Genomic DNA, 26,490 nt, shown 5'->3' with positions numbered 1-26,490 from the left:
TGAAGTCTACGCATCTTCAAGTGTGAGCTTCAGCCTTGAGCAAGGCTACCTGAGGAATTCTGGGACTTGAAGTCTACGCATCTTCAAGTGTGAGCTTCAGCCTTGAGCAAGGCTGCCTGAGGAATTCTGGGAGTTGAAGTTGCCAAGGTTGAGAAACATTGCTTCAAGTGCTCAGATTCCAAGGAATTGATCACAGTCTACGGACTATCGTAACTGGAAAAGCTGGATTTACCCTCATCTTTCTTTCTAGACTAATTTAGAGCAGAAATGGTCAGCTGAATCCCTCTGAGCATTGCTAAACCACACCTCCCACCATACTACAATAATTTGCATTTTGCAGCTGCAGCTGCTGGGAACGAAGTTCAGCCATATATAAATGCTACAGGTTCCTTAACCTTGATTTACGATGAGAGAGATCAGGGTTTAAGTTCACCTCCAGCCATATTTCAACAAAAAAAATCTCTGGACAAGCCATACAGGCACTTCAGTGCAATTTTTCTGAGTCGCCTGCTTAAGAGATTGCTATGTAGTTAATGTGAAATGCAGAGATGGAAAAAAAATTACATATTGTTTTATATTAAAGTTCATATTTTAACTCAATTATGTTCCCAAGTTGACTGCGGCTATTAGTTGTTGTTGGTTTTTTTTAAAAAAAATCTGCATATATTTTTATTGATGCCTTCCTTCTGGACTCTATGGTGCATTTTGCTATTTGTGTGAAACGGCAAGGAATAGATTTAATATTAATAAGTAAATATGTATTTGCTACAGAGCCATCAGTGACGTAAATTCATAGACACAGCTAAGTCCCTGGAAAATATATTCAGGTTCTTAATAAAAGGCCTGACATAAATTAAGTAATTAAACTTTATGGTTTGGATCAATGGGTCTGAATATAATCATTTTTTTAAAAAAGGAATGTATCCCACCTCTGCCCTTACTCAAGGTGTCTGGCATTGCAAAAGGTTAATACAATCGTAAATAAACCCAGCACTTAATTAAAACAGCAGACAAAGGAATAAAACACAGTTAATGAGAAGTCTTGCTGAATAGGGATGGAGATGTTGGGAAATAAATACAGCTAGAGCTTCTGGGAATCGTAGTTCTAACTTTTCTGGAAGATGGCTAGGTTGGAGAAAATGGATAATGCAGCTTCCAAACATACAGAGAACAATCGAAATCAATGGTCCTCAGTCTCCCCAATTTTGAGATGTCTGGACTACAACTCCCAGAATTCCCCAGTCAGCCATGCTGGCTGGGGAATTCTGGGACTTGAAGTCCACACATCTCAAAGTTGCAGTTTGAGAAACACTAAACATATTTTTAAAAGGGAGAACACTAGATCCTTTTTCTAGTTGAGCTACTTCAGCCACTGCTGTTGTGACATTGCAATTGTTAACCTACATACTATTTCCTACTCTTTCCATTACAGTACGAGCTTGGGTTTGTTATCTGTTTTACGATTTTGTTGTGATTAGATCACAATTCTGCCAGTTTTAATGAGCGCCACGCAGGTTTAAGAGCATGACTGTGGGGGAAATTCTGACTGCTTTTTTGTGTTACGGCTGTTTCAATTCTCCCTTTGGCTTGGAATGAAATCTAAATTGCCGAAGGAGCAAAAAAGGGTATCTCATCAGCCAGATGTTTCCTAAGAGTTTGGGGCCAACTGGATCTGGGTTTTGCCTCTTTCAGGAAATTTAAATCTTACTCTAATGTTTTTAGCATTGATACCTTAAAATTTGCAAAGCAGAGGCAATACATTGCTGCAAATTTAACTTCACACCGGAAATACAGTAATGTCTAGGACTGTTGCTCAGTCTTGGCATCTTCAGCTCCCAGAATTCCCCAGCCAGCATGCTTTAAGAGGGGTGGACTTCAATTCCCAGAATTCCTCAGCCGGCATGGTTTAAGAGGGGTGGACTTCAACTCCCAGAATTCTCCAACCAGCCTGCTTTAAGAGGGGTGGACTTCAACTCCCAGATTTCCTCAGCCGGCATGGTTTAAGAGGGGTGGACTTCAATTCCCAGAATTCCTCAGCTGGCATGGTTTAAGAGGGGTGGACTTCAACTCCCAGAATTCTCCAGCCAGCCTGCTTTAAGAGGGGTGGACTTCAATTCCCAGAATTCCTCAGCTGGCATGGTTTAAGAAGGGTGGACTTCAACTCCCAGAATTCTCCAGCCAGCCAGCTTTAAGATGGGTGGACTTCAACTCCAGAATTCTCCAGCCAGCCTGCTTTTAGAGGGGTAGACTTCAATTCCCAGAATTCCTCAGCTGGCATGGTTTAAGAGGGGTGGACTTCAACTCCCAGAATTCCTCAGCTGGCATGGTTTAACAGGGGTGGACTTCAACTCCCAGAATTCTCCAGCCAGCCTGCTTTAAGAGGGGTGGACTTCAACTCCCAGAATTCTCCAGCCAGCCTGCTTTAAGAGGGGTGGACTTCAATTCCCAGAATTCCTCAGCTGGCATGGTTTAAGAGGGGTGGACTTCAACTCCCATAATTCCTCAGCTGGCATGGTTTAAGAAGGGTGGACTTCAACTCCCAGAATTCTCCAGCCAGCAGGCTTTAAGGTCGGTGGACTTCAATTCCCAGGATCCTCCAGCCGTAACCAGATTATTAAATCAAGCGCGTCACGTGGGTGACCTGCTTTATGACCGTCGTGACTTACAACCTTAATAGGCAGGCCCCATTATGGTCTGCCTGCCTTCTGCCTTCCTGCAAATCCTGCATACCGAAAGCTCCGTAAATCAGGGGTCTTCAAAACCTGGCCCTTTGATGACTTGTGGACTTCAACTCCCAGAATTCCTCCACCAGGCATTGCCTGGCGGAGGGATTCTGGGAGTTGAAGTCCACAAGTCATCAAAGGGCCAAGTCTGAAGACCCCTGCCGTAAATGAAAGAGAAAGATGGAGAGACTTTTTTTAATCTCGTTCCAAATATAAGGCGAATTTACACAATTACACCCCCCCCGAAAAATAAATGAATTCCTCAAGCGCCGAAACGATAGCTAGAGATGAGAGCTCTTTTTGTCGTCTTTCTTTTAAGAGGGCTGCTGATCAGATAGCGGAATAATTAAGCTAATGTTCGTCTGGGTGGTTCAATGGAATTTCCTATCGTCGGGGGGGCGCGTTTGGTGATTATCGGCGAAGTCCAGAAGCAATCAAGCTGATGCCAGGCATTGTGAGGGGTTTTGTGGTTTGGTTTTTTTTTCGCTTCCTTACTACATAAAGGAAAATTAGAGTAACTCTCTAGGATCAGGAAGAGAGAGAGAGAGAGACGTTGAAGAATCTCTTCCTCTTCAACCCATTTTTTTCCCTGTGATTTGATTTTTTTTGGGGGGGGGGTTTGTCTCTTTGCTCCAAGTCTTTTTTTGGCGCTTTTTTTAAAAAAAAAAAAAAGAAAAAAAATCTGAAGAGGTCTGAAAGGCCCTCAAAGCCGTAGAGACGGGTTTTTTTTGATCCCTTCCATCTTGAAGGCTGAAGCTGTTCTTGATAATCCTCTTTCCTATCGCAAGCGTTTCATCTCTTCCTCATAGTTTTTACGTTCACACACACACACAATGACTAGGCCTTGATAAGCCTCTGCTGAGTTTGGCGGCTTGTTCCTTTCTCTCAGCCTGTTGCCTGGCCCAGGTTATTATGTTTCATCCATAGTAAGATTTCCCCCCCCCCCTTAAATCTCTTTGCCTTCCTTCCCCCTCTTTCTCCTTCCTCCTCTTCCTCTCTTTTTTCTTCTCCTTCTCCTCTGCCTCCTCCTCCTCCTCGTTTTCGCTTTCTCCATCTCTTTACTTCTCCTTCTCCTCCCCTTCCCTCTTCTTCCTCTCCCCTCCGTCTCCTCCCTCTTTTTCTCCTCCTTTTCCTCACTTCTTTTTCTCCTTCCCCTTCTTCCCCTCCCTCCCTCTTCTCCACGCCCTTCCACTTCCCTCCTTCTCCTTCTCTCTCTCCTCCCCCCTCCCTCCTTCGCCACTCTTCCTCCTTTTTTTCTTCTTCTCTTTCTTCCCTCCTTCTTTTCCTCCTCTCCTCTCTTTCTCCCTCTCCTCCCTTCCTCTCCTCTCCTCCTCCTTATTCTCCTTCTCCTTGTCTCTCCTTCCTTCCTCCTTGTCCTCCTTCTCCTCCCTTCCTCACTCTTCTCTTTTTTCCTTCTCCGTGCCCTAATTCACTCTCCTCTTCCTCCTCTCCTCTTTCTCCTTCCTCCCTTCTTCTCCTCTCCTCCTCCTTTTTCTCCTTGTCTCTCCTTCCTTCCTCCTTGTCCTCCTTCTCCTTCCCCCTCCTTCCTCACTCTTCTCTTTTTTCCTTCTCCGTGCCCTAATTCACTCTCCTCTTCCTCCTCCTTTCTCACCACGTGGTGTGAATGCCTTAAGAATGCCTTGCTAACCTGACTTTGAGTTAGCTTGTTGTGTGACAGCTACTGATCTTTGCTTGCTTTGTTTCTGCCCAACCTTGCTTTCAATCAATCAATCAATCAATCAATCAATTCATTCAATAAATTTAGAGTGATGTCCAGGTTGCAAAAGGCAAACAGATTTACGGGTGTGTTTTTTAAAAAAAAATCAAGCAAAATTAGCCACTGTAAACAAACAAGTTTTAAATCCTGAATATTAGCCTAACCTTAGCCCAAGTAAGAGCCTTGGTGGAGCAGTGGGCTAATGCCTCCTTAAGTAACACCAGCTGCCTGCAATTAGTGCAGGTTCGAGTCCCACCAGGCTCAAGGTTGACTCAGCCTTCCATCCTTCCCAGGTGGGTAAAATGAGGACCCAGATTGTTGGGGGCAATAAGCTGACTTTGTAATAATGCCGCTTGGGGTGTGTGTGAAAGCCCTAACAAGCAGGCATATACATAGAATGAAGGCTACTGCTAAGCTTGTAAGCCGCCCTGAGTCTTCGGAGAAGGGCGGGATATAAATGGGATTAAAAAAATAAATAAATAAAATTTGGTACCAATCCAGCTGTGGATCCTGGGGGCTAAGACGGATGGAAAAAAAACTATACTTCAACGCAGCTGGAGCACACCAGATTGTAACGGCCTCCATTTTATTTCTTTTTCCCACATCAACCCCTTTGTTTTGATTAAAAGAGGGGGAAAGAAAAATAGACTTACCTTACAGCTGTGGAGTCTTTACCTAGAAGAAAGCAGGAGAGGGGGAAAAAAACACAACATCCCGCATTTAGCTGGAAGATCAGTTTCCATAAAATCCTGCAAAACTCAAGATTCTTACAATACGGAGCAGTCGGGTGCCAAGGGGAAATCCCACCCCCACCCCTGCCCGATTCTCACAGGAGGTATTTCTGGATACTACCAACGTTTTCCAGAAGCTTCTCTGTAACAAGTTTGGGGGGGGGGGCAGTCAAGACAGGTTAAACTCTGAGGCTAAATAAATTGCAGCGAAAGGTGTCAGGCAGCTGAGTCTTCCACAGCTTTACGCCAATCATGTTGAGGAAAGGATTGGTCTAAGTCAGGGGTAGGCCACCTCGGCTCTTTTATGACTCATGGACTTCAACTCCCAGAATTCCTGAGCCAGCTTTGCTGGCTCAGGAATTCTGGGAGTTGAAGTCCATGAGTCATAAAAGAGCCGAGGTTGCCTACCCCTGGCCTAAGTCTATCCATCAGCTTTTTTTTTGCTCCAGGTGCTACAGATTTATCACCACGATGGGGATTGTCAGTGAGCAACGGATGGAAACTCACCAAGGAGAGAAGCAACCTGGAACTACGGAGAAACTTCCTGACAATGAGGACAATTAACCAGTGGAACTACCTGCCTCCAGAAGCGGTGAATACTCCAACACTGGAGGTTTTTAAGAAGAGACCGGACAGCCACTGGTCTGAAATGGTATAGGATTTCCTGCCTGAGCAGGGGGCTGGACTAGATGACCTCCCAGGTCCCTTCCGACTTCATTATTATTATTATTATTATTATTATTAGGCTGGTGAGCCAGAATGGGAGGAGTCGAACCAAGGACAGGGTTGTTGTTGGTTTTTTTTTTGTTTTTTTTCCTTTTCATTTCAGGAAAGCATCAGATTTGGCAATCAAATCCAACCCTGCAGGTGGGATGAGTCTTCTGATCACACTGTTTCCCCCCCCACCCCCACCCCCACCCCCACTCATCTGCGGGTGTCACATTGCCTTCTGCTACCCGTAGCAGCTGCTTTACTCTGACTTACTACGGGATCAGCCAGGAAGAAACCTCACTGAGACACTTGCATCATTGGCCCCCCAATGTAGTCCTCGACTTGTTGTTGCCAAGTACATGAACGTATCCACAAAGCCAACAGAACCCAGGTCAATTTGAGGAGCCCTCATCTAACCATCCGTCCACCCGTTCATCTATTATCCACTCATCTGTCCGTCCATCCATCCATCCATCCATCCATCCATCCATCCATCCATCCATCCATCCTCTATGTCTGTCTGTCTGTCTATCTATCTATCTATCTATCTATCTATCTATCTATCTATCTATCTATCTATCTATCTATCTATCTATCTATCTATCTATCTATCTATCTATCTATCTATCTACCTACCTACCTACCTACCTATCTATCTATCTATCTATCTATCTATCTATCTATCTATCTATCTATCTATCTATCTATCTATCTATCTATCTATCTATCTATCTATCTATCTATCTATCTATCTATCTATCTATCTATCATCTACAGTATGTATCTATCTATCTATCTATCTATCTATCTATCTATCTATCTATCTATCTATCTATCTATCTATCTATCTATCTATCTATCTATCTATCTTCTATTCTTTCTCCCTATCTATATCTTATCTATCTATCCATGAATCCTACATCCCTTCACCCACCCTCTCCCTCCCTCCCCATCCATCCTCCCTCCACATATCCATCCATTTTCTCTCCCTCTCTTTCTCATCTATCCCCCCATTCTCCACTGATCAACCCTCTCTTCCTCCTTTTTCCATCCCTCCCTTCCTCCATCCATCTATCCTCCCTCCCTCCCTCCCTCTCTCCATCCATCCATCACATGCATCCCATAGGGAAAACTAAATTAGGAGAACAGGTTTAGGGACCCCCACATCAAGCCCCCCTCCCCACAATGGATGAGAGGGTGCCTCCATCAATCTCAAGGGCGATGACCACAGGATGGTCCACTTTCTGAACCTCAAACCACAAATAAGGCAGATGTTTTACCTTTGCCGTGTCTTGCTTGGATGAGGTAGATAACCGCAATCACCAACACAACCAGGAGGGAACACACCACCACCGCAATGATTACCATGGTTGTTCTACCATCTGCAGAAAGATTGCAGAAAAGGTTAGGGTGGATTTCCTTGAACTTGTGATTCAGTGTCAGCCTGTGCTCCCAGCAGCTGAGTCCGAGGAATCTGAGGAGGAGGAGGAGGGGTTTGGAGAGCCTTCGGTGTGGGAGGGAGGCTCTGATGCACTGCAGGACTCTCAGCCTGGCCCCTCCAGTCGTGTTCCTCATGAGGCTCAGCTGTGTGAGGAGGAGGGGTCGGACTCAGAGGAGTCACAGCTGAATCTGTTCAGAGACACTAGAAGCAGAAGGCAATCCAGAGGGCAAGCAGAGCAGAGCAGAGCAGAGCAATGAGGCAACTCAGTGAGAGGAGGAGAAGGCAGTGAGAAGTCACACCTTGGGACAGATAATAAAAGGGGAAGGTGTGGGCGGGGCTGGTTGCTGAAGGCAACTGTTTGGAGACATTCTAAGGGAATCCTGGTCTGTTCTGGCTACTTCTGTTTAACTCTTGTTTGTTGACTCTTGTTTGATATTTCGATTCATTTTATTGAAGGAAATATTCTGTTGCTTTTTTGTTTGAACTGTAAATAAATTTGGGTTGGGTTTTTCCTGCCTATTGACTGTACAAAGGAAAAAAAGGGGTTGTCCCTGATACATAATCAGGGCCGGTCGTAGGCTGGAACAGAACAGAACTGTCCTTGGAGCCAGTTGGCGTTCAGTTATGAAATGCATCGGGGAAAACAGATCGATCGTCCCCTCTCTATCACGAAAAGGTCAAAGCCGTCGAGGGGAGTAAAACCAACGGTGTCCTCCCCAGACTTCACAGAATATATATTCATCGTTATACAGGCAGTCCTCGACTTACAACCGTTCATTTCGCGACTGCTCAAAGTTACAACATCGCTGAAGAGAATAAGCTGACGACTGCTTTCCCCACTTACAACCACTGCAGCGTTTCCCGTGGTCATGTGATCAAAATTCAGACGCTTGGCAACTGACTCGGACTTATGACGGTTGCCGTCTCCCAGAGTCGGTCAATCTTGCGACCTTCTGACAAGGAAGCCAAAATCACTTAACAGCCCTGTTACTCGCTTAACAGCGGCACAACGTGATTCTCTGAACGAGGGTGGGGAGAAAAGTCGCAAAATGGGGCAAAAACTCACTTCGCAGCTGTCTTGCTTAGCCCCCCCAGAAATTCCGGGCTGAACTGTGGCAGTAAATTGAGGACTAGCTGCGTAGATAATTGCTTTAGTCTGCCCAGATTCTGTCTATAGCAGAACGAAGATAAAGAAAGGCATCAGAAGCAACTCGTTCTTGGTTCATGGGGCCTGACATCGAAGGGGGCTCCAGGAACTTGGCAGCCACCAATGTAAAACTGAAACCTTCTCCCCTTGGGGGGCCATCACCTTGGCTTTCACTGTCATCTCCCCTGAATATCTTGATTTGAAGAGTATTGTATACAAAAGATTAACAGACCATCGGAAAAAGTTGTACGGGTGTAAACTGAATGAGACCTGATGTTCCACCAATGGTGCAGTGGAACCACCTGCCTCCAGAAGATGTGAATGCTCCAACAATGGAAGTTTTTAAGAAGAGACTGGACAGCCATTTGTCTGAAATGGTATAGGGTTTCCTGCCTGAACAGGGGGTTGGACTAGATGACCTACAAGGTCCCTTCCAACTCTATTATTCTATTCTAAATTTCTATTCTATTCTATATTTCTATTCTATTCTGTTCTGTTCTGTTCTGTTCTATTCTATTCTATTCTATTCTATTCTATTCTATTCTATTCTATTCTATTCTATTCTATTCTATTCTATTCTATTCTATTCTATTCTATTCTATTCTATTCCATCCCATATTTTCTATTCTATTCTATTCTATTCTATTCTATTCTATTCTATTCTATTCTATTCTATTCTATTCTATTCTATTCTATTCTATTCTATTCTATTCTATTCTATTCTATTCTATTCTATTCTACTCTATTCTATTCTACTCTATTCTATTCTATCCCATATTTTCTATTCTATTCTATTCTATTCTATTCTATTCTATTCTATTCTATTCTATTCTATTCTATTCTATTCTATTCTATTCTATTCTATTCTATTCTATTCTATTCCATCCCATATTTTCTATTCTATTCTATTCTATTCTATTCTATTCTATTCTATTCTATTCTATTCTATTCTATTCTATTCTATTCTATTCTATTCTATTCCATCCCATATTTTCTATTCTATTCTATTCTATTCTATTCTATTCTATTCTATTCTATTCTATTCTATTCTATTCTATTCTATTCTATTCTATTCTATTCTATTCTATTCTATTCTATTCTATTCTATTCTATTCTATTCTATCCCATATTTTCTATTCTATTCTATTCTATTCTATTCTATTCTATTCTATTCTATTCTATTCTATTCTATTCTATTCTATTCTATTCTATTCTATTCTATTCTATTCTATTCTATTCTATTCCATCCCATATTTTCTATTCTATTCTATTCTATTCTATTCTATTCTATTCTATTCTATTCTATTCTATTCTATTCTATTCTATTCTATTCTACTCTACTCTACTCTACTCTACTCTACTCTACTCTACTCTACTCTACTCTATTCCATCCCATATATTCTATTCTATTCTATTCTATTCTATTCTATTCTATTCTATTCTATTCTATTCTATTCTATTCTATTCTATTCTATTCTATTCTATTCTATTCTATTCTATTCTATTCTATTCTATTCTATTCTATTCCATCCCATATATTCTATTCTATTCTATTCTATTCTATTCTATTCTATTCTATTCTATTCTATTCTATTCTATTCTATTCTATTCTATTCTATTCTATTCTATTCTATTCTATTCCATCCCATATATTCTATTCTATTCTATTCTATTCTATTCTATTCTATTCTATTCTATTCTATTCTATTCTATTCTATTCTATTCTATTCTATTCTATTCTATTCTATTCTATTCTATTCCATCCCATATATTCTATTCTATTCTATTCTATTCTATTCTATTCTATTCTATTCTATTCTATTCTATTCTATTCTATTCTATTCTATTCTATTCTATTCTATTCTATTCTATTCTATTCTATTCTATTCTATTCTATTCTATTCCATCCCATATATTCTATTCTATTCTATTCTATTCTATTCTATTCTATTCTATTCTATTCTATTCTATTCTATTCTATTCTATTCTATTCTATTCTATTCTATTCCATCCCATATATTCTATTCTATTCTATTCTATTCTATTCTATTCTATTCTATTCTATTCTATTCTATTCTATTCTATTCTATTCTATTCTATTCTATTCTATTCTATTCCATCCCATATATTCTATTCTATTCTATTCTATTCTATTCTTATTCTATTCTATTCTATTCTATTCTATTCTATTCCATCCCATATATTCTATTCTATTCTATTCTATTCTATTCTATTCTATTCTATTCTATTCTATTCTATTCTATTCTATTCTATTCTATTCTATTCTATTCTATTCTATTCTATTCTATTCTATTCTATTCTATTCTATTCCATCCCATATATTCTATTCTATTCTATTCTATTCTATTCTATTCTATTCTATTCTATTCTATTCTATTCTATTCTATTCTATTCTATTCTATTCTATTCTATTCTATTCTATTCTATTCTATTCTATTCTATTCCATCCCATATATTCTATTCTATTCTATTCTATTCTATTCTATTCTATTCTATTCTATTCTATTCTATTCTATTCTATTCTATTCTATTCTATTCCATCCCATATATTCTATTCTATTCTATTCTATTCTATTCTATTCTATTCTATTCTATTCTATTCTATTCTATTCTATTCTATTCTATTCTATTCTATTCTATTCTATTCTATTCTATTCTATTCTATTCTATTCCATCCCATATCTTTTCTTCTCTTCTCTTCTCTTCCCTATTTTCTGTTCTGTCTTATTCTTCCTGTTTTGCTAAGAGTTATCATATCGTTTCTTCAAGGTCATCTCTGAGCTTCTCTACACTCAGGGTGGACTTCCAGCTCTGGTTCTAGAAGTTCCCCACCTGGGCCGAGTCTTGGAACAACAGGCCCTTCACTCAAATATTTTAGAACAACAGTAGAGCTCCATGTTGTCCTGAAATCAAGAAAGACCAAAGGACCAACGACGGCATGAAACAGGAAACGGGGTGGACAGGTAACAAAACCTCTGAAGAATCAACGGCAAAGGCCATACTTACTTTCTGAATCGTCGCTCAAACTTTTGTTGTCTTCAGTTTGCATCCTAATCAAGAGGACGGTGGTTTTGTTGACCAGAGGCTGGGAATTATGCTGGACCTGGCAAAGGAACACGGAGGAGTTCTTGTCTTCGGTGGCCATCAACTCCAGGTGACTCTTGAGGGAAAAGGTCCCATCTGGATTCGGGGTCCTCGGGCCAACAATTCCTTTTCTGCCTGGGGCATCCTTGGAAAACAACTCCACTTTTGCATCGTCCGGATAAAAACTTTCTGCGTGACAAGTGACCGTCACCGTGGCGTTCAGCTGGACGGGGGAAGGCGGGCCGGTCTCCAGACGGACTTTGGGAGGAACTGAGCAAAAAAGTAAGGTTCTACATTTAGGCAAGAAAAACCAAATGTACAGGTATAGTATAGGGGGTACCTTGCTCAATAGTAGTAACTGTGAGAGGGATCTCGGAGTCCTAGTGGACGTTCACTTAAATAGGAGCCAGCCGTGAGCTGCAGCTGCCCAAAAAGCCAACACAGTGCTAGGTTGCATTAACAGAGGGGCAGAATCAAGAGTACGTGAAGTGTTAATAGCACTTTACAAGGCCTTGGTAAGGCCACACTTGGAATACTGCATCCAGTTTTGGTCACCACAATGTAAAAAAGGTGTTGAGACTCTAGAAAGAGTACAGAGAAGAGCAACAAAGGTGATCAGGGGCCTGGAGGTTAAAACATATAAGGAACAGCTGCTGGAATTGGGTATGTCTAGTCTAATGAAGAGAAGGGCGAGGGGAGACATGATAGCCATCTTCCAATATCTCAGGGGCTGCCCCAAAGAAGAGGGAGTCAAGCTATTCTCCAAAGCCCCTGAAGGCAGGAGAAGAAGCAATGGATGAAAACTAATCAAGGAGAGAAGCAACCTGGAACTAAGGAGAAACTTCCTGACAGAACAATTAACCAGTGGAACAACCTGCCTCCAGAAGCGGTGAATGCTCCAACACGGGAAGTTTTTAAGAAGAGAACGGACAGCCATTTGTCTGAAATGGTATAGGGTTTCCTGCCTGAGCAGGGGGTTGGACTAGATGACCTCCAAGGTCCCTTCCAACTTTATTATTATGAATATGAGCAAAGAAAGCCGAAGAGATCAGTCAGAAGAGCTACAAACTCACGGCTCCTGCCTAGAAACTAAGTCTTTCTGTCTCCCATTGTGGCACTGGGGGAACATGTAGGTTCTCTGAACGCAATCCTGGTTATTATTTTTTTCAGATCCATTCTTCTGCCGAGGGGGCAGCATGTCCAGAGTGAAAATTGGACAGCTAAGTGCCTCTCTGTTTGCATCTTGCCCTTAGAGCAGTGATGGCGAACCTTTTAGAGGCCGAGTGCCCAAACTGCAACCCAAAACCCACTTATGTGTGGTCGGGTGCCGGGTGGGCGTGGCCCATTGGGTGGGTGTGGCCCATTGGGGGGCGTGGTCACAGTGGTAACGGCAGACTGGGTAGGACTAAAAAGTCCAATCAATCAATCCCAACTTTGCGAGAGCTTTTATTTCCCCGCGAGACATTGAAATTGATTGATTGAACCTTTTTTGGCGGGGGGGGCACACAGTAGTGGAGGCCTAAAGCGAAAAGGTTTTATAAAACCCAGCTTGAAGGCCTAGGATTGGGGCAACGGCGCGCGAGCCCACAGAGAGGGCTCTGTGTGCCACCTGTGGCCCTAGAGTAAGGGGAGGTGAGGTGTTGCTTTCGACTGAGTTAGTTAGGGAAATGAAAGCTCTCCACCTCCACGGAGGTTTCCCGAGAGTCGGGTGCCTGGAAACCTTTCAAGGACATTCTAGCAGGTGTGAAGAAGATAGCAGACGGTTCCCATAACAAAGAGAACTTGTTTACATGAGCTACGTGGACATCTGGGGAGTTCGGCTGGGAATGTCATTGTTAATGTGCTACGGTCTGATTGATGCCTTGGGATTTTGGAGTTAGTTTTACTTTGCCCAATACCAGGTCATGTAGTCAATAAACAGTAAGCTTTTCAGAAATGAAAACAACCCTGGACATTTCTTTGGATACTTGAGCTGCAGGTCGAAAGGATTGCAGGAAGCCCAAGATCAGAATTTTAACGCTATGAACAAAGAACAAAAGAAAGAACTCCGTTCAGTTTTCAGCAAACCTCTAGCCTCGTTTGTTTACATAAGGCAGATTTTTAGATACCTAAATTGGTTTTTTTATCCTGCCGTTCGTTTGGGTGTCAGCTTCCCCCACACACCTTCTTTCTGTGACATACACAGGTAGTCCTCAACTTACAACCACAACTGAGTTCAAAGTTTCCCTTGCTAAGCAAGGCAGTTGTTCACGTTTGGCCCCATTTTACGACGTTTTCTTGCCACAGCAAGCGAATCATTGCAGTTGTGAACTTAGCCACACGGTTGTTAAGGGAATCTGGCTTCCCCTTCGACTTTGCTTGTCAGAAGGTCGCCAAAGGGGATCCCGTGACCCCGGGACACTACAACCGTCATAAGTACATGCCAGTTGCCAAGCCTCTGAATGTTGATCACGTGACCCTGGGGATGTCGCAAGAATCGTAAGTGGGGGGGAAAAAGGTCATAAGTCACTTTTTTCCAGTGCTGTTGTAACCTTGAACGGTCACTGAATGAACAGTTGTAAGTTGAGGACTGAGTGTATGTCAGAGCATGCAAAGTCTTATTGCACTGAGATAACCCAGGAGTAAACACAGTAACAGTGGTCTGTATTAAATGGTGGTTTATTTTACACTATCTGCAATATCATACACCAGGAACAATATACATACACATGGTAATATAGCAAACTCCAACACACAGCAGTTACAGCAGGAAACGGACGAGAGAGAGACACACTCCAGCAGGGCCTTCTCTTTTATACTCAGGCTCCTAAAGGGACGCAGACCCTGCTGAGCCATTCCTATCATTGCATCATCCACCTTATATTACACTGCATCAGCTGATTAGCCTTTAAATCATGACAATGTATTTGGCCAACCAACTCAAATCATTAGACTCTGGGCAGCGTGCAAAATCACGGAGCAAAAATACAAAGGAAAATCAGAGCACACCACTAAAGCAAAGTGAAACAATTCCGGGACAATCAGGATTAAAATATATCTCACCACTTGGGAGCTCTACTCAACTTGACCCAAGTCCCTGGGGAAAGAGCCAGAGGTGGAAGGTCTTTCTAAAGACCCACTCCCAGTACCCACAGGCCTGGGAGGCAGGTTGGGCTGAGAAAGAGGGTTGGTTTCAGTGGGCTTCCGTGGGACGAGAACCTAGCTTTGCCTGGTGTCTTCCCTCTGCCACGGAGGGCCCTCTACCAGGTCCAGACTCCGCGGCCTTAATAATAATAAGTTGGAAGGGACCTTGGAGGTCATCTAGTCCAACCCCCTGCTGAGGCAGGAAACCCTATACCATTTCAGACAAATGGCTGTCCAGTCTCTTCTTAAAATCCTCCAGTGATGGAGCATTCACCACTTCTGGAGGCAGGTTGTTCCACTGGTTAGTTGTTCTAACTGTCAGGAAGTTTATCCTTAGTTCTAGGTTGCTTCTCTCCTTGACTAGTTTCCATCCGTTGCTTCTTGTCCTGCCTTCAGGAGCTTTGGAGAATAGCTTGACTCCCTCTTCTGTGGGGCAGCCCCTGAGATATTGGAACACTGCTATCATGTCCCCTCTTGTCCTTCTCTTCATTACATACCTAATTCCAGCAACCGTTCCTTATATGTTTTAGCCTCCAGTCCCCCAATCATCTTTGTTGCTCTTCTCTGTACTCTTTCTAGAGTTTCGACAACTTTTTTACATCGTGGTGACCAAAACTGGATGCAGTATTCCAGGTGTGGCCTTACCAAGGCCTTGTAAAGTGGTATTAGTACTTCACGTGATCTTGATTCTATCCCTCTGTTAATGCAGCCTAGCACTGTGTTGGCTTTTTTGGCAGCTGCAGCACACGGCTGGCTCATATTGAAGTGATTGTCTACTAGGACTCCGAGATCCCTCTCACAGTTACTACTATCGAGCAAGGTACCCCCTATACTATACCTGTGCATTTGATTTTTCCTGCCTAAATGTAGAACCTTACTTGTCCCTCTCTGCAACGCAGAGCTCACCTACCTCTTAGGACATCACCGAGCGGGAAGGCCTGCTGGAGAGGACCATTCAACGATCTGTGTTGGATCTGGCAGGTCAGCTGAGACCTCACATCTCCTTGCTCCAGCAGGATGTCCACTGTGCTCTCCGCTCGGTACGAGATGCTCTCTGTTCCATCCGAATTCAGGATGATGGTCTGGGCAGCCTGTATCTTTTTCCCGTCCTTCAACCAGCTGACTGTGATCTCTCGGGGGGAAAATCCCTCTGTGGAGCAGTTGAAGGCGGCCCGAGACCCCGCCGTGATTCTTCTTGTGGGGCCACGAACCGCAGGCTGGGATGGCTTGGCTGAAGGAGAAAGTAGAGAGAGATATCAGTTGACGTTCCTCAAAGATAACATGGGAAGCTACAAGACTGTGTTTGGTTGGAGAGACTCAACTTCAGAACATGGGATTTACACCCACATGTCTCTCGGTTGACTGGGAACATCTCCCCCCACCCCCAAAGAGCAAGTGGGTGGGCCACCTACCAATTACGGAGACCAGAGTGCCTTTCCCCGAAGTCAGTTCTCTCTCTGGGGCCCCTGCCCTGAACTTCACGCAATAGTAGGTCCCGGCATCTTCAGGACGGATGTTTGAGATGTTGATGCTGAAGTCCATGTTGGATCCTGGGACCAGCCTCACCCCGCGGTTGGAAGCAACTTGCGTATCGCTGTAAATGGGGGGCTGGTTTCTGTCCAGCCCTTTGAACCACCGCACGCCTCCGGGTAAATTTGCTCCAGTCAATGTACACTGTAGAGTGAGGCTGTCTCCAGCGTTCACCGATACGGTTTCCGGAAGTTGTGTTACCTCCATTTTCTGTCCTGTAACAACTGAAATAGAAAGAGACACTTTTGTGACTAGGTTTCCTCTAGAAAATGGTCACCGCTCCTCTGGCGGTGCCCCTTCGGAGAACAGAATTACTTGCATTCCGTTGTGGCTGAGATTGTCAGAAGAGAGTCGAACAAAAGAATATCAGAGTTGGAAGGGACCTTGGAGGTCATCTAGTCCAACCCCCTGCTCAAGCAGGAGACCCTACACAATTCTGGACCAATGACTGCCCAATCTCTTCTAGAAAATCTCCAGCGGTGGGGCACCCAAAAGTTGTGGAATCATTGTTTAATTGTTTAATTAACTGATTAATTGTTCTCGCTATCAGGAAATTAATTCCTCCTCGGATGGGTGGCAACTGACTCGTATTTATGACCGTTGCAACATTTCCCCCCCCCCGGGGGTCACGTGATCCCTTTTTGCGAACCTCTGACAAGCAAAGTCGATGGGGGAAGCCAGATTCACTTTACAACGGTGTTACTCATTTAACAACGGCAGCGATTCACTTAAGAAACGCCGCCAGAAAAGTCGTAACATGGGGGCAAAACGCACTTCACCAATTTTCTCACTCAGCAACATGGATTCTGGGCTCCAGTGTGGCTGTAAGTCAAGGACCACCAGGGTAGCTGTTAATTCCAAGCTCCGCTACCGTCATAGGTCGAGGACTATCGCTAACGACAAGGGAAGAATTGGTTTAAATCTGCCCTCAGTTCTTGTTACGGCAACTATAAAACCATTTTGGGACTTTTTGTTCCCTGTTGGTTTAGTAAAGAGCATCATCAAACTGTCTGCCTCAAGCACCTTGCAAAGGTAGAAAAACTGGATCGTAAAATTGATTTTATGGCACTTTAAAGAAAAAAATATATGAAAACATCGTATTTTACAGATGACGGTAATTGCATCGGACCAGTGAAGACGCCGGCTGCTCCAATTCAAAGGAAGATTTTTTCCTTCCTTGAAATAATACAATGCCATTTAAGGGTGTTTCATTGCAACATTAATTTCTTCTTAAGAATCTAAATCTGTTCCACGGCGCTATTTCTTAAAAACTGCCGCCGATGTTTAGGAATGTTGCTTGCCTTCTGTTCGCCGTGAATAGGCTTTGCTTATTTTTAAAACATGGCACCACTGAACGTAACAAGTGCCCCAATTCCTTGCAATGAAACACTTTCCAGAGCAAAAAGCTTTGTGCATTTTATGTTACGTTTGAAGCACGCATCCCCTCTCGCAGTTACTTAATGCCAGTAACTGTGCGAGGGAACCCAGAGCCTCAATGGACAGTCACTCAAATATGAGCCAACAGTGTGCAGCAACAAGCCAATGCAATCCTTGGTTGCATAAACAGAGAGATAAAATCAGGATCATGTGAAGTATTAATACCGCTTTACAAAGCCTTAGTAAGGCCACGCTTGGAATACTGCATCCAGTTCTGGTCACCATGATATCAAAAAGATGTTGAGATTCTAGAAAGAGTGTAGAGAAGAGCAACAAAGATGATCAGGGGACTGGAGGCTCAAACATACAAAGAACGGTTGCTGGAATTGGGTATGTCTACTTTAATGAAAAGAGGACGGGGGGGGGGGGAGAAACATGATAACAGTCTTCCAATATTTAAGGGGCTGCCCCAAAGAAGTGTTAATACCATTTTACAATGCCTTGATAAGGCCACACTTGGAATACAGCATCCGGTTTTGGTCACCAAGATGTAAAAAAGATGTTGAGACTCTAGAAAGAGTGCAGAGAAGAGCAACAAAGATGATCAGGGGACTGGAGGCTAAAACATACAAAAAACAGTTGCAGGAATTGGGTAGGTCTAGTTTAATGAAGAGAAGGACGAGGGGGGGCATGATAGCAGTCTTCCAATCTCTCAGGGATTGTCCCAAAGAAGAGGGAGTCAAGCTCTTCTCCAAAGCCCCTGAAGCCAGAACAAGAAGCAACAGGTGGAAATTAATCAAGGAGAGAAGGAACCTAGAACTAAGGAGAAATTTCTTGACAGGGAGAACAACTAACCAGTGGAACAACCCACCTCCAGAAGTTGTGAATGCTCCATCAATGGAGGCTTTCAAGAAAAAACTGGACAACCATTTATCTGCCATGGTATGGGGTCTCCTGCCTGAGCAGGGGGTTGGACGAGAAGACCTCCAAAGTCCCTCTCAACTCTATTGTTTTATGTTCCTCTATCCCCCAGGTTTTTTAAACACACTGTCACACAAATGGAAAAGACGCTCAGAGGCCCTGTGGCTACCGGATGCAAAATTGATTTTGGGCGTCTTATTGAATACAAAGACCAAACCCACCATCCAAACTCTCTTAAGATCGAATGGCAGGTAAAGTGTACAATTTTGCTATCTAATGCTTCGAGCAATCTGTTTTCACACTGTGTAACCGCCGCTCATGTTCCATAATTAGGCTTTTTAACAAATGCACTTTTATGTAACAAAAGGAAAAGAGCCACGTGCTTTTTGGATAATGTACCATGTGCCACTGAATTCCAGAGCTGGTGGCGGGGATGAGAAAAAGTGTCGGGGAATGAATCGCGGGAGTTTGGAAACTTCCGTGACTCTTCTAGAACCAAGGCGGACATCAGAGAGAGAGAGAGAGAGAGAGAGAGAGAGAGAGAGAGAGAGAGAGAGAGAGAGGGAGGGAGGGAGGGAGGGAGGGAGGGAGGGAGGGAGGGAGGGAGGGAGAGAGAGAGAGAGAGAGAGAGAGAGTTGGAGATGCAGCTTTTGGATTCCAGGAAAGGTAAATTGAAGGTTTTCTGTGGAAGGACAGTTCCTGCAGCTGAAGCTCAAATATTCTGACCACCAAATGGGAAGGCTCCTTGGAAAAGACTCTGATGTTGGAGAAGACAGATTGCCAAAGGACAAAGGGATGGCAGAGGGGGAGATGGCTAGACAGGGTCAATGGTGAAATGAACGTGAATTTGGGAAAACTCCGGGACATGATGGAGGATGGCGGGTGGGGAAAGGCTGGTTTGCGATGGTCCATGGGGTCACAAAGTTGAATATGACTGGAGACAGGTGATGTCGTATCTCTCCCCCTTTGCAGAGAGAGGGCTGTTCAATTTTGACCTAGATGGCCTCTTTGTTGAGACTCTAGAAAGAGGGCAGAGATCAACAAAGATGATCAGGGGACTGGAGGCTAAAACATATGAAGAACGGCTGCAGGAATTGGGTATATCCAGTTTAATGAAGAGAAGGATGAGGAAGAGACATGATAGCAGTCTTCCAGTATTTCAGGGCCTGCCCCAAAGAAGAGGGAGTCAAGCTCTTCTCCAAAGCGCCGAAGGCAGGACAAGAAGCAATGGATGGAAGCTAATCAAGGAGAGAAGCAACCTAGAATTAAGGAGAAACTTCCTGACAGTGAGGACAATTAACCAGTGGAACAACCTGCCTGCAGAAGCAGTGAATGCTCCAACACTGGAAGTTTTTAAGAAGAGACTGGACAGCCATTTGTCCGAAATGGTATAGGGTTTCCTGCCTGAGCAGGGGGTTGGACTAGAAGACCTCCAAGGTCCCTTCCAACTAATAATAATAATAATAATAATAATAATAATAATAATAATAATAATAATAATAATAATAATAATAATAATAATAATAATAATAATTATTATTATTATTATTATTATTATTATTATTACCCTCATCTATGTCAAAATTGAGCAGCCCTCCCTCAACAGAGGGGGAGGGATACAACATCATCTATCTCCAGTCTACCACACCATCCTTTCAGCGGTTCCAAGAAGGCTCCACGCCCATTTGCACCACTCAGGTGACCCTGAGGACACAGGTAATCCTCCAGGTGGCCTCAAGGACCCTCTAAAAGGATGCAAACGACCAGCTGTCTGCAAGGAGTATAAATCCTTCCCTTCGCCACCGTCTGGTCAGAGCTGAAGAAGCTTCTTGGATGAGAAGCGAAACAACTTCAAAGGAAAAGGTCCAGTTGCCTCCTGAAAAAGCATCTTTGGGACAACCCTGACCTGGGTGACTGACAATCTCCATAGACATCATCCTGCATGTCTGTGAAACTGACCCTCCAAGCTAACGACTAGTCCTGAAGAATAACAGAATTGCAGAAATCGGAAGGGACCTTGGAGGTCTTCTAGTCCGACCCCCAGCTCAGGCAGGAGACCCTATACCGTTTCAGACAAATGGCTGTCCAGTCTCTTCTTAAAAATCTCCAGTGATGGAGCATCCACAACTTCTGGAGGCAAGTAGTTCCACCGGTTAATTGTTCTGACTGTCAGGAAGTTTCTCCCGTAGTTCTAGGTTGCTTCTTCTCTCCTTGATTAGTTTGCATCCGTTGCTTCTTGTCCTACCTTCAGGGGCTTTGGAGAATAGGATGACCCCCTCTTCTTTGGGGCAGAACAGAAAAGCAGAGTTTCAAGGGACCTTGGAGGTCTTCTAGTCCAACCCTCTGCTCAAGCAGGAGGCCCTATGCTATTCTGGACAAATGTCTTCCAATCCCTTTTTAAACACTTCCAGTGTTGGAGAGCCCACAACTTCCAGAGGCAAGTAGTTCCACTGGTTAATTGTTCTGACTGTCAGGAAATTTCTCCTTAGTTCCAGGTTGCTTTCTCTCTTTAATGATCCTCCATTCCTTCCTTCTTATCTGGCTCTCAGATGCTTTGACCACTTTGTTCGTGGAAGCTCCTTAGATATTACCAAGGTTTGTTCATTGCTCAAACACTTGGATTTGTCTGTCTGCAATATGCAATTGGCATCAGCAACCTGCCAGCCTGGTGGATTCAGCTGACCATAGGGGACAGATAGTCCTCAACATACGACCATAATAGAGCTGTCCCACTATGGTCATAAACTGCCTCAGTCATAAGTGGGTCATTGCATCCCCGAAACCCACTTTTATAACCTTTTCTTGCAGGGGGTCATTAAGCAAATGTGGCCATTGTAAAACGAATGCTACGGTCAATCCATTGCTCGCTATGGATCATTTTTGCCTGAAGCCAGATGTAAATTCCAATTGGGGGCAAAAATGTCAAATACTGTGGGTGACATGACTACGGGACGCTGCAAAAAGGACGTCAATGAATTAAAATGTATTCAGTGCCGTTGAAAATGGATCACAAATACCTTTTTTGGGGGTGTGTGTGTCTGTTTAGTGACCAGTCTTAAGTTAAGGACTACTTATTCTGCCACGCTACCACAGAGGTGTTCCTAGACCGGTTTCTATAGAAGCCACTCTAGCTCGCTGTCTCTATGCTCTGGCAGACTTCTTTACAGCTGGGGTGGGCAAAGCAGACCACAATTCTTTCCCCCCGTGTGGGCAAATTCTCTTTTTCGCCCATCACAAAGCACATCAGTTCTTCCTCTGGTTGGGGAAAAAAAAAACCCTCCCAATGCTTGAATCCGCCAAAAGGATGCATTCACACAGCGCTCCTGACTTTCGCTAAACAACGATATCACAGTTTATTGTGTCCTGCAAACATCCCCACTGTTTGGGTCGCACTTGGCGAGCAAGATGCAAACGGAGGATTTTAGGCGCATTAAAAGCATACTGGGTTTAACAGTCCTTCAGCGATGAGCCTGATCCGCGAGTGAAAAAGCTATAAAAATAGTTTCACAGCTGTCTCTCTAATATTATCGCAGGCGTCGGAAAGGGCCAATTCCACCGAGAAGACACTGTACATCATGCCCAAAAGAAGTTGGTTTTTCCAGCAATTTCCTGCCAAGAAAATTGAAAACCAAGCCTCTCGGGCTGACAGCCCCAGATTAAAATGAAACAGCAATATCTGGAGCGACTATATTTTTGCATTCATTCCCAAATCCACTCTACGCGGGTCAATTTCGGAGCCGGTGGGCCTGTTGCGAGAGCCGTCTTACGATCACATTCTCAAAATGGCACCCCCATTGTGGGCGTGGCCCTGTTTAGCGGTGGGGGGGCACGCTTCCAAAGAAAGCTGGATTGTTTTTCTTTTCCCCAAAGGGCTGCAAAATTTATTCAGGGCTCGGACACAGGTTAACCAATATGAATTATCCAACGATAGGTAAAGGTAAAGGTTCCCCCGCACATGCGTGCTAGTCGTTTCCGACTCTAGGGGCCGGTGCTCATCTCCGTTTCAAAGCCGAAGAGCCAGCGCTTGTCCGAGGACGTCTCCGTGGTCATGTGGCCGGCATGACTAGACGCCAAAGGCGCACGGAACGCTGTTACCTTCCCACCGGAGTGTTCCCTATTTTTCTACTTGCATTTTTACGTGCTTTCGAACTGCTAGGTTGGCAGAAGCTGGGACGAGTAACAGGCGCTCACTCTGTTACGCGGCACTCGAGATTCGACCCGCCAAACTGCCGACCTTCCGATCGACAAGCTCAGCGTCCTAACCCACTGAGCCACCGCGTCCCTATCCAACGATAATCGCTTATTATTTCTTCATTTTAATAATTAGGAACGTCGGGACAGGCAGTCCTCAACTTACGACAAGAACCGAGGGCCATGTTTTCTGTTGCTAAGCCAGGAAGTTGGTCAGAAGACCCTTTTTTTCAATGGTGTTGTAAACTTCGGTTACTCCTGTTGTAAATCAACTGCTACCGGTATGCATTAAAAAGGGGCTGAGCTTTGATTGGGTAGCCAGCCATCTTGACTTCTCTTCAACTCTTTCAGAAGGTTTCTGAAGAATATTTGAAAAATTGGTAAGAGTTTAAGGCGAGTTTTTCAAAAACTCGGCAAGTTGAAGAGGAGTGGACTTCAACTCCCAGAATTCCCCAGCCAGCCATGCTTTGAGACAGGTGGACTTCAATTCCCAGAATTCCTCAGCTTGTGTGCTTTAAGATGGGTGGACTTCAACTCCCAGAATACCCCAGCCAGTCATGCTTTGAGATAAGGTAGACTTCAACTCCCAGAATACCCCAGCCAGCCATGCTTTGAGATAGGTGGACTTCAACTCCCAGAATTCCTCAGCTTGTGTGCTTTAAGATGGGTGGACTTCAACTCCCAGAATACCCCAGCCAGTCATGCTTTGAGATAAGGTAGACTTCAACTCCCAGAATACCCCAGCCAGCCATGCTTGGAGATAGGTGGACTTCAACTCCCAGAATTCCTCAGCCTGTGTGCTTTAAGATGGGTGGACTTCAACTCCCAGAATACCCCAGCCAGCCATGCTTTGAGATAGGTGGACTTTAACTCCCAGAATTCCTCAGCCTGTGTGTTTTAAGATGGGTGGACTTCAACTCCCAGAATACCCCAGCCAGTCATGCTTTCAGATAGGTGGACATCAACTCCCAGAATTCCCCAGCCAGTCATGCTTTCAGATAGGTGGACATCAACTCCCAGAATTCCCCAGCCAGCCAAGCTTTGAGATAGGTGGACTTCAACTCCCAGAATTCCCTAGCCAGCCATGCTTTGAGATAGGTGGACTTCAACTCCCAGAATTCCCTAGCCAGCCATGCTTTGAGATAGGTGGACCAACTCCCAGAATTCCCTAGCCAGCCATGCTTTGAGATAGGTGGACTTCAACTCCCAGAATTCCTCGGCCTTTGTGCTTTAAAAGGGGTGGGCTTCAACTCCCAGAATTCCTCAGCCTGCATCCTTTAAGATGGGCGAACTTCAGTTCCCAGAATTTCCCCAGCCAGTCATGCTTTCAACTGAGTGGACTTCAACTCCCAGAATTCCTCAGCCGTTCCCCTTACTGCCTGAGGAATTCTGGCAGTTGAGGTTCCCCCATTTTAAAGCCCACAGGCTGAGGAAATTGGGAATTGAAGTCCACCCCTCTTTAGCTTGCCCAGTTTGGAAAAAAAAACCACAGGGATTTAAACGATGACAGAAAACAATCTGTCTCTCTTCCCCCCCTCTTCCTTGAGAAGAACAACAAGCAAAGAGAGTCCATTTATTTCCATTAAGGGATGAACACGCCATCTTGCCCTTTCCCCTGGGTGAAGGCAGAAAAGCTGACAATGTGCTTAATTTTAGATCTGCTCTGCCACCAGGCGCCACGCAGGGCACCCGGCTGAAAGCCGGGCTCGGCTGCAGAGCGCCAGTGATGGGAGTACAAGTCAAAACCATTATTTTTAGCGCAAGAGAGTGGCGCCCGGTATCTTCCCCCCCCCATCAGGAACCGACTGTGTAGAAATGGCCATTAATTAAGACGCTGTTGCTTCTGGCTTGCCAAGGTCCATAAATTGCCTTTGAGAGAGTTCGCAGGCAGCTCTGTCACAGTGTTGAGGGCAGCCGAAACTTGCAGCAGCCTGAAGAGCTGCCTTCACCAACAATAGGTTGACTTAAATAAAATAAATAATTTTATTTGTATACCGCCCTTTCCCGAAGGACTCAGGGCGGTGAACAGGGCAAACATGTAAAAATACAAAAATATAAAAGTTAAAAAAGAATTAAACATATGCCCAAGCTAAAACATTAAATACATATATTAAAATAACAATAAAACCCAAACCCGTCCCCCATCAGGCCAAGCCGGCTTGTTCAAATAAATGCGTCTTCAACCGTGCATTTAACCACTGTCTGAAGTGACCACGCTGCTGAAAAAAGGACGGTCTCTCTCACACGTGGTTAAAAAACCGAGCAAATATTCAACTAAAACTTTGATTTCTACTCCTTTGACTAGATTGGGAAGGATCTGTTAGAAATATATCCAGCTAAAGCATCTTCGTGCCTGGAGAATCTGACTCTTGGTTTTCAAAGGCAAATGAAAAATTATTTAGAGCAGTGTTTTTTTCGAACAATGCAATTTTCAGATATGTGGATTTCTTGACTTTATCCCATTATCCTGAGACACGTATATTCGCCTTCATTCGTATGGGGACTACAGCTCCCAGAATTCCCCAGCTGTTGGCTGTTGGCTAGAGAATTCTGGGAGCTGAAGTCCAGTCATCTTTCTCAACGTCAGAACATTGGGCTAAACTTAGTCCTCGACTTACAGCTGTTCATTTAGGGACCGCTCAAAGTTAGAACAGCCCTGAAAAAAAGTGACTTAGGACCATTTTTCACACTTAACGACCGCTGCAGCATTCCCCAGGGTCACGTGATCAAAATTTAGACGCTGGGCAACTGCCACATATTTACCTCATATTTGTAGGGTCCCCGGGTCACGTGATCCCCTTTTGCCACTTTCAGACAAGCGGGAATCCAGATTGACTTAACGACTGGTTACTGATGTAAAAATGCTTAACTGCGATTCACTTAACAGCTCTGGCAAGAAAGGTTGCAAAATGGGGCCACGCTCACTTAACATCTGTCTTGCTTAGCAATGGGAATTTTGGGCTCAGTTGTGGTTGTAAGTTGAGGACTACCTTTACAGGCAGTCCTCGACTTATGACCATTCGTTTAGCGGCCGTTCAAAATGACGACACTGAAAAAAGCGTCGTATGACCGTTTCCCCCCACTTACGAACGTTGCAGCATTCCGCAGCTTCACATTATCAAAAATTCAGACACGCTTGGCAACTGACTCATATTTACGACGGTCGCGGTGTCCCGGGGGTCGTGTGTTTTCCCCTTTTGCGACCTTCTGACAAACAAAGTCAAGGGGGAAGCTGGACTCCCTTAACAACCATGTTACTAACTTAATAGCTGCAGTGATTCGCTTAACAACTGTGGCGGGAAAGGTTGTAAAATGGGGCGAGGCTCACTTAACAACTGTCTCGCTTAGCGAAGGGAATTTTTGGGCTCAGCTGAGGTCGTAAGGCGAGGACCGCCTGGAAACAGCGATGGAAATTATGTTATTTAACTGCTGTCTGAACTATCTGGGGAAGCCACCAGCTCTTGCCAAAGGTTAACAGGGCCTAATAAAAGACGCCTCTACTAGTAGTTATTTAAAAGTGGAGGGCAATGATTTTAGACCTCTTTGAGGTAATTTTTTTTCCACCCTGGCTGGGTTCCCACAAGGGACCGTAAACTAGTTTGTAAATCATAGTTTAAAGCCGGGAAAACCGACTTCGGGGGCCTCAAACCGCCCAAATCTTAGCCGCGGTTTTAACAGTTGTAATTATCAACTTGTCAGAAAGGAGAAATGATTAAATATCCGATCGGTGGGCATTGCTATTAATTATATTAACATGCTAATTTAATAATATC

General features: G+C 44.1%; 1 protein-coding gene across 1 annotated transcript in view; it reads right to left on the bottom strand.

The window, feature by feature from the left end:
* Nucleotides 1-26,490, bottom strand: part of LOC308665663 (tyrosine-protein phosphatase non-receptor type substrate 1-like) — a 142,511-nt gene that overhangs the window by 20,064 nt on the left and 95,957 nt on the right. Inside the window, exons 3-7 of the mRNA XM_081323790.1 lie at nt 16,111-16,452; nt 15,609-15,929; nt 11,498-11,845; nt 7,163-7,264; nt 5,094-5,115 (exon numbers count right to left, since the gene is read on the bottom strand). Of these exons, the coding sequence (XP_081179916.1) occupies nt 5,094-5,115; nt 7,163-7,264; nt 11,498-11,845; nt 15,609-15,929; nt 16,111-16,452 (1,135 nt within the window). The remainder of the gene's footprint in view (nt 1-5,093; nt 5,116-7,162; nt 7,265-11,497; nt 11,846-15,608; nt 15,930-16,110; nt 16,453-26,490) is intronic.

Source organism: Vipera berus (genome assembly GCF_964194415.1).
Source record: "Vipera berus genome assembly, chromosome: 3".
Lineage (NCBI taxonomy): Eukaryota > Metazoa > Chordata > Lepidosauria > Squamata > Viperidae > Vipera > Vipera berus.
This window is presented reverse-complemented; position numbering and strand designations above follow the sequence as displayed.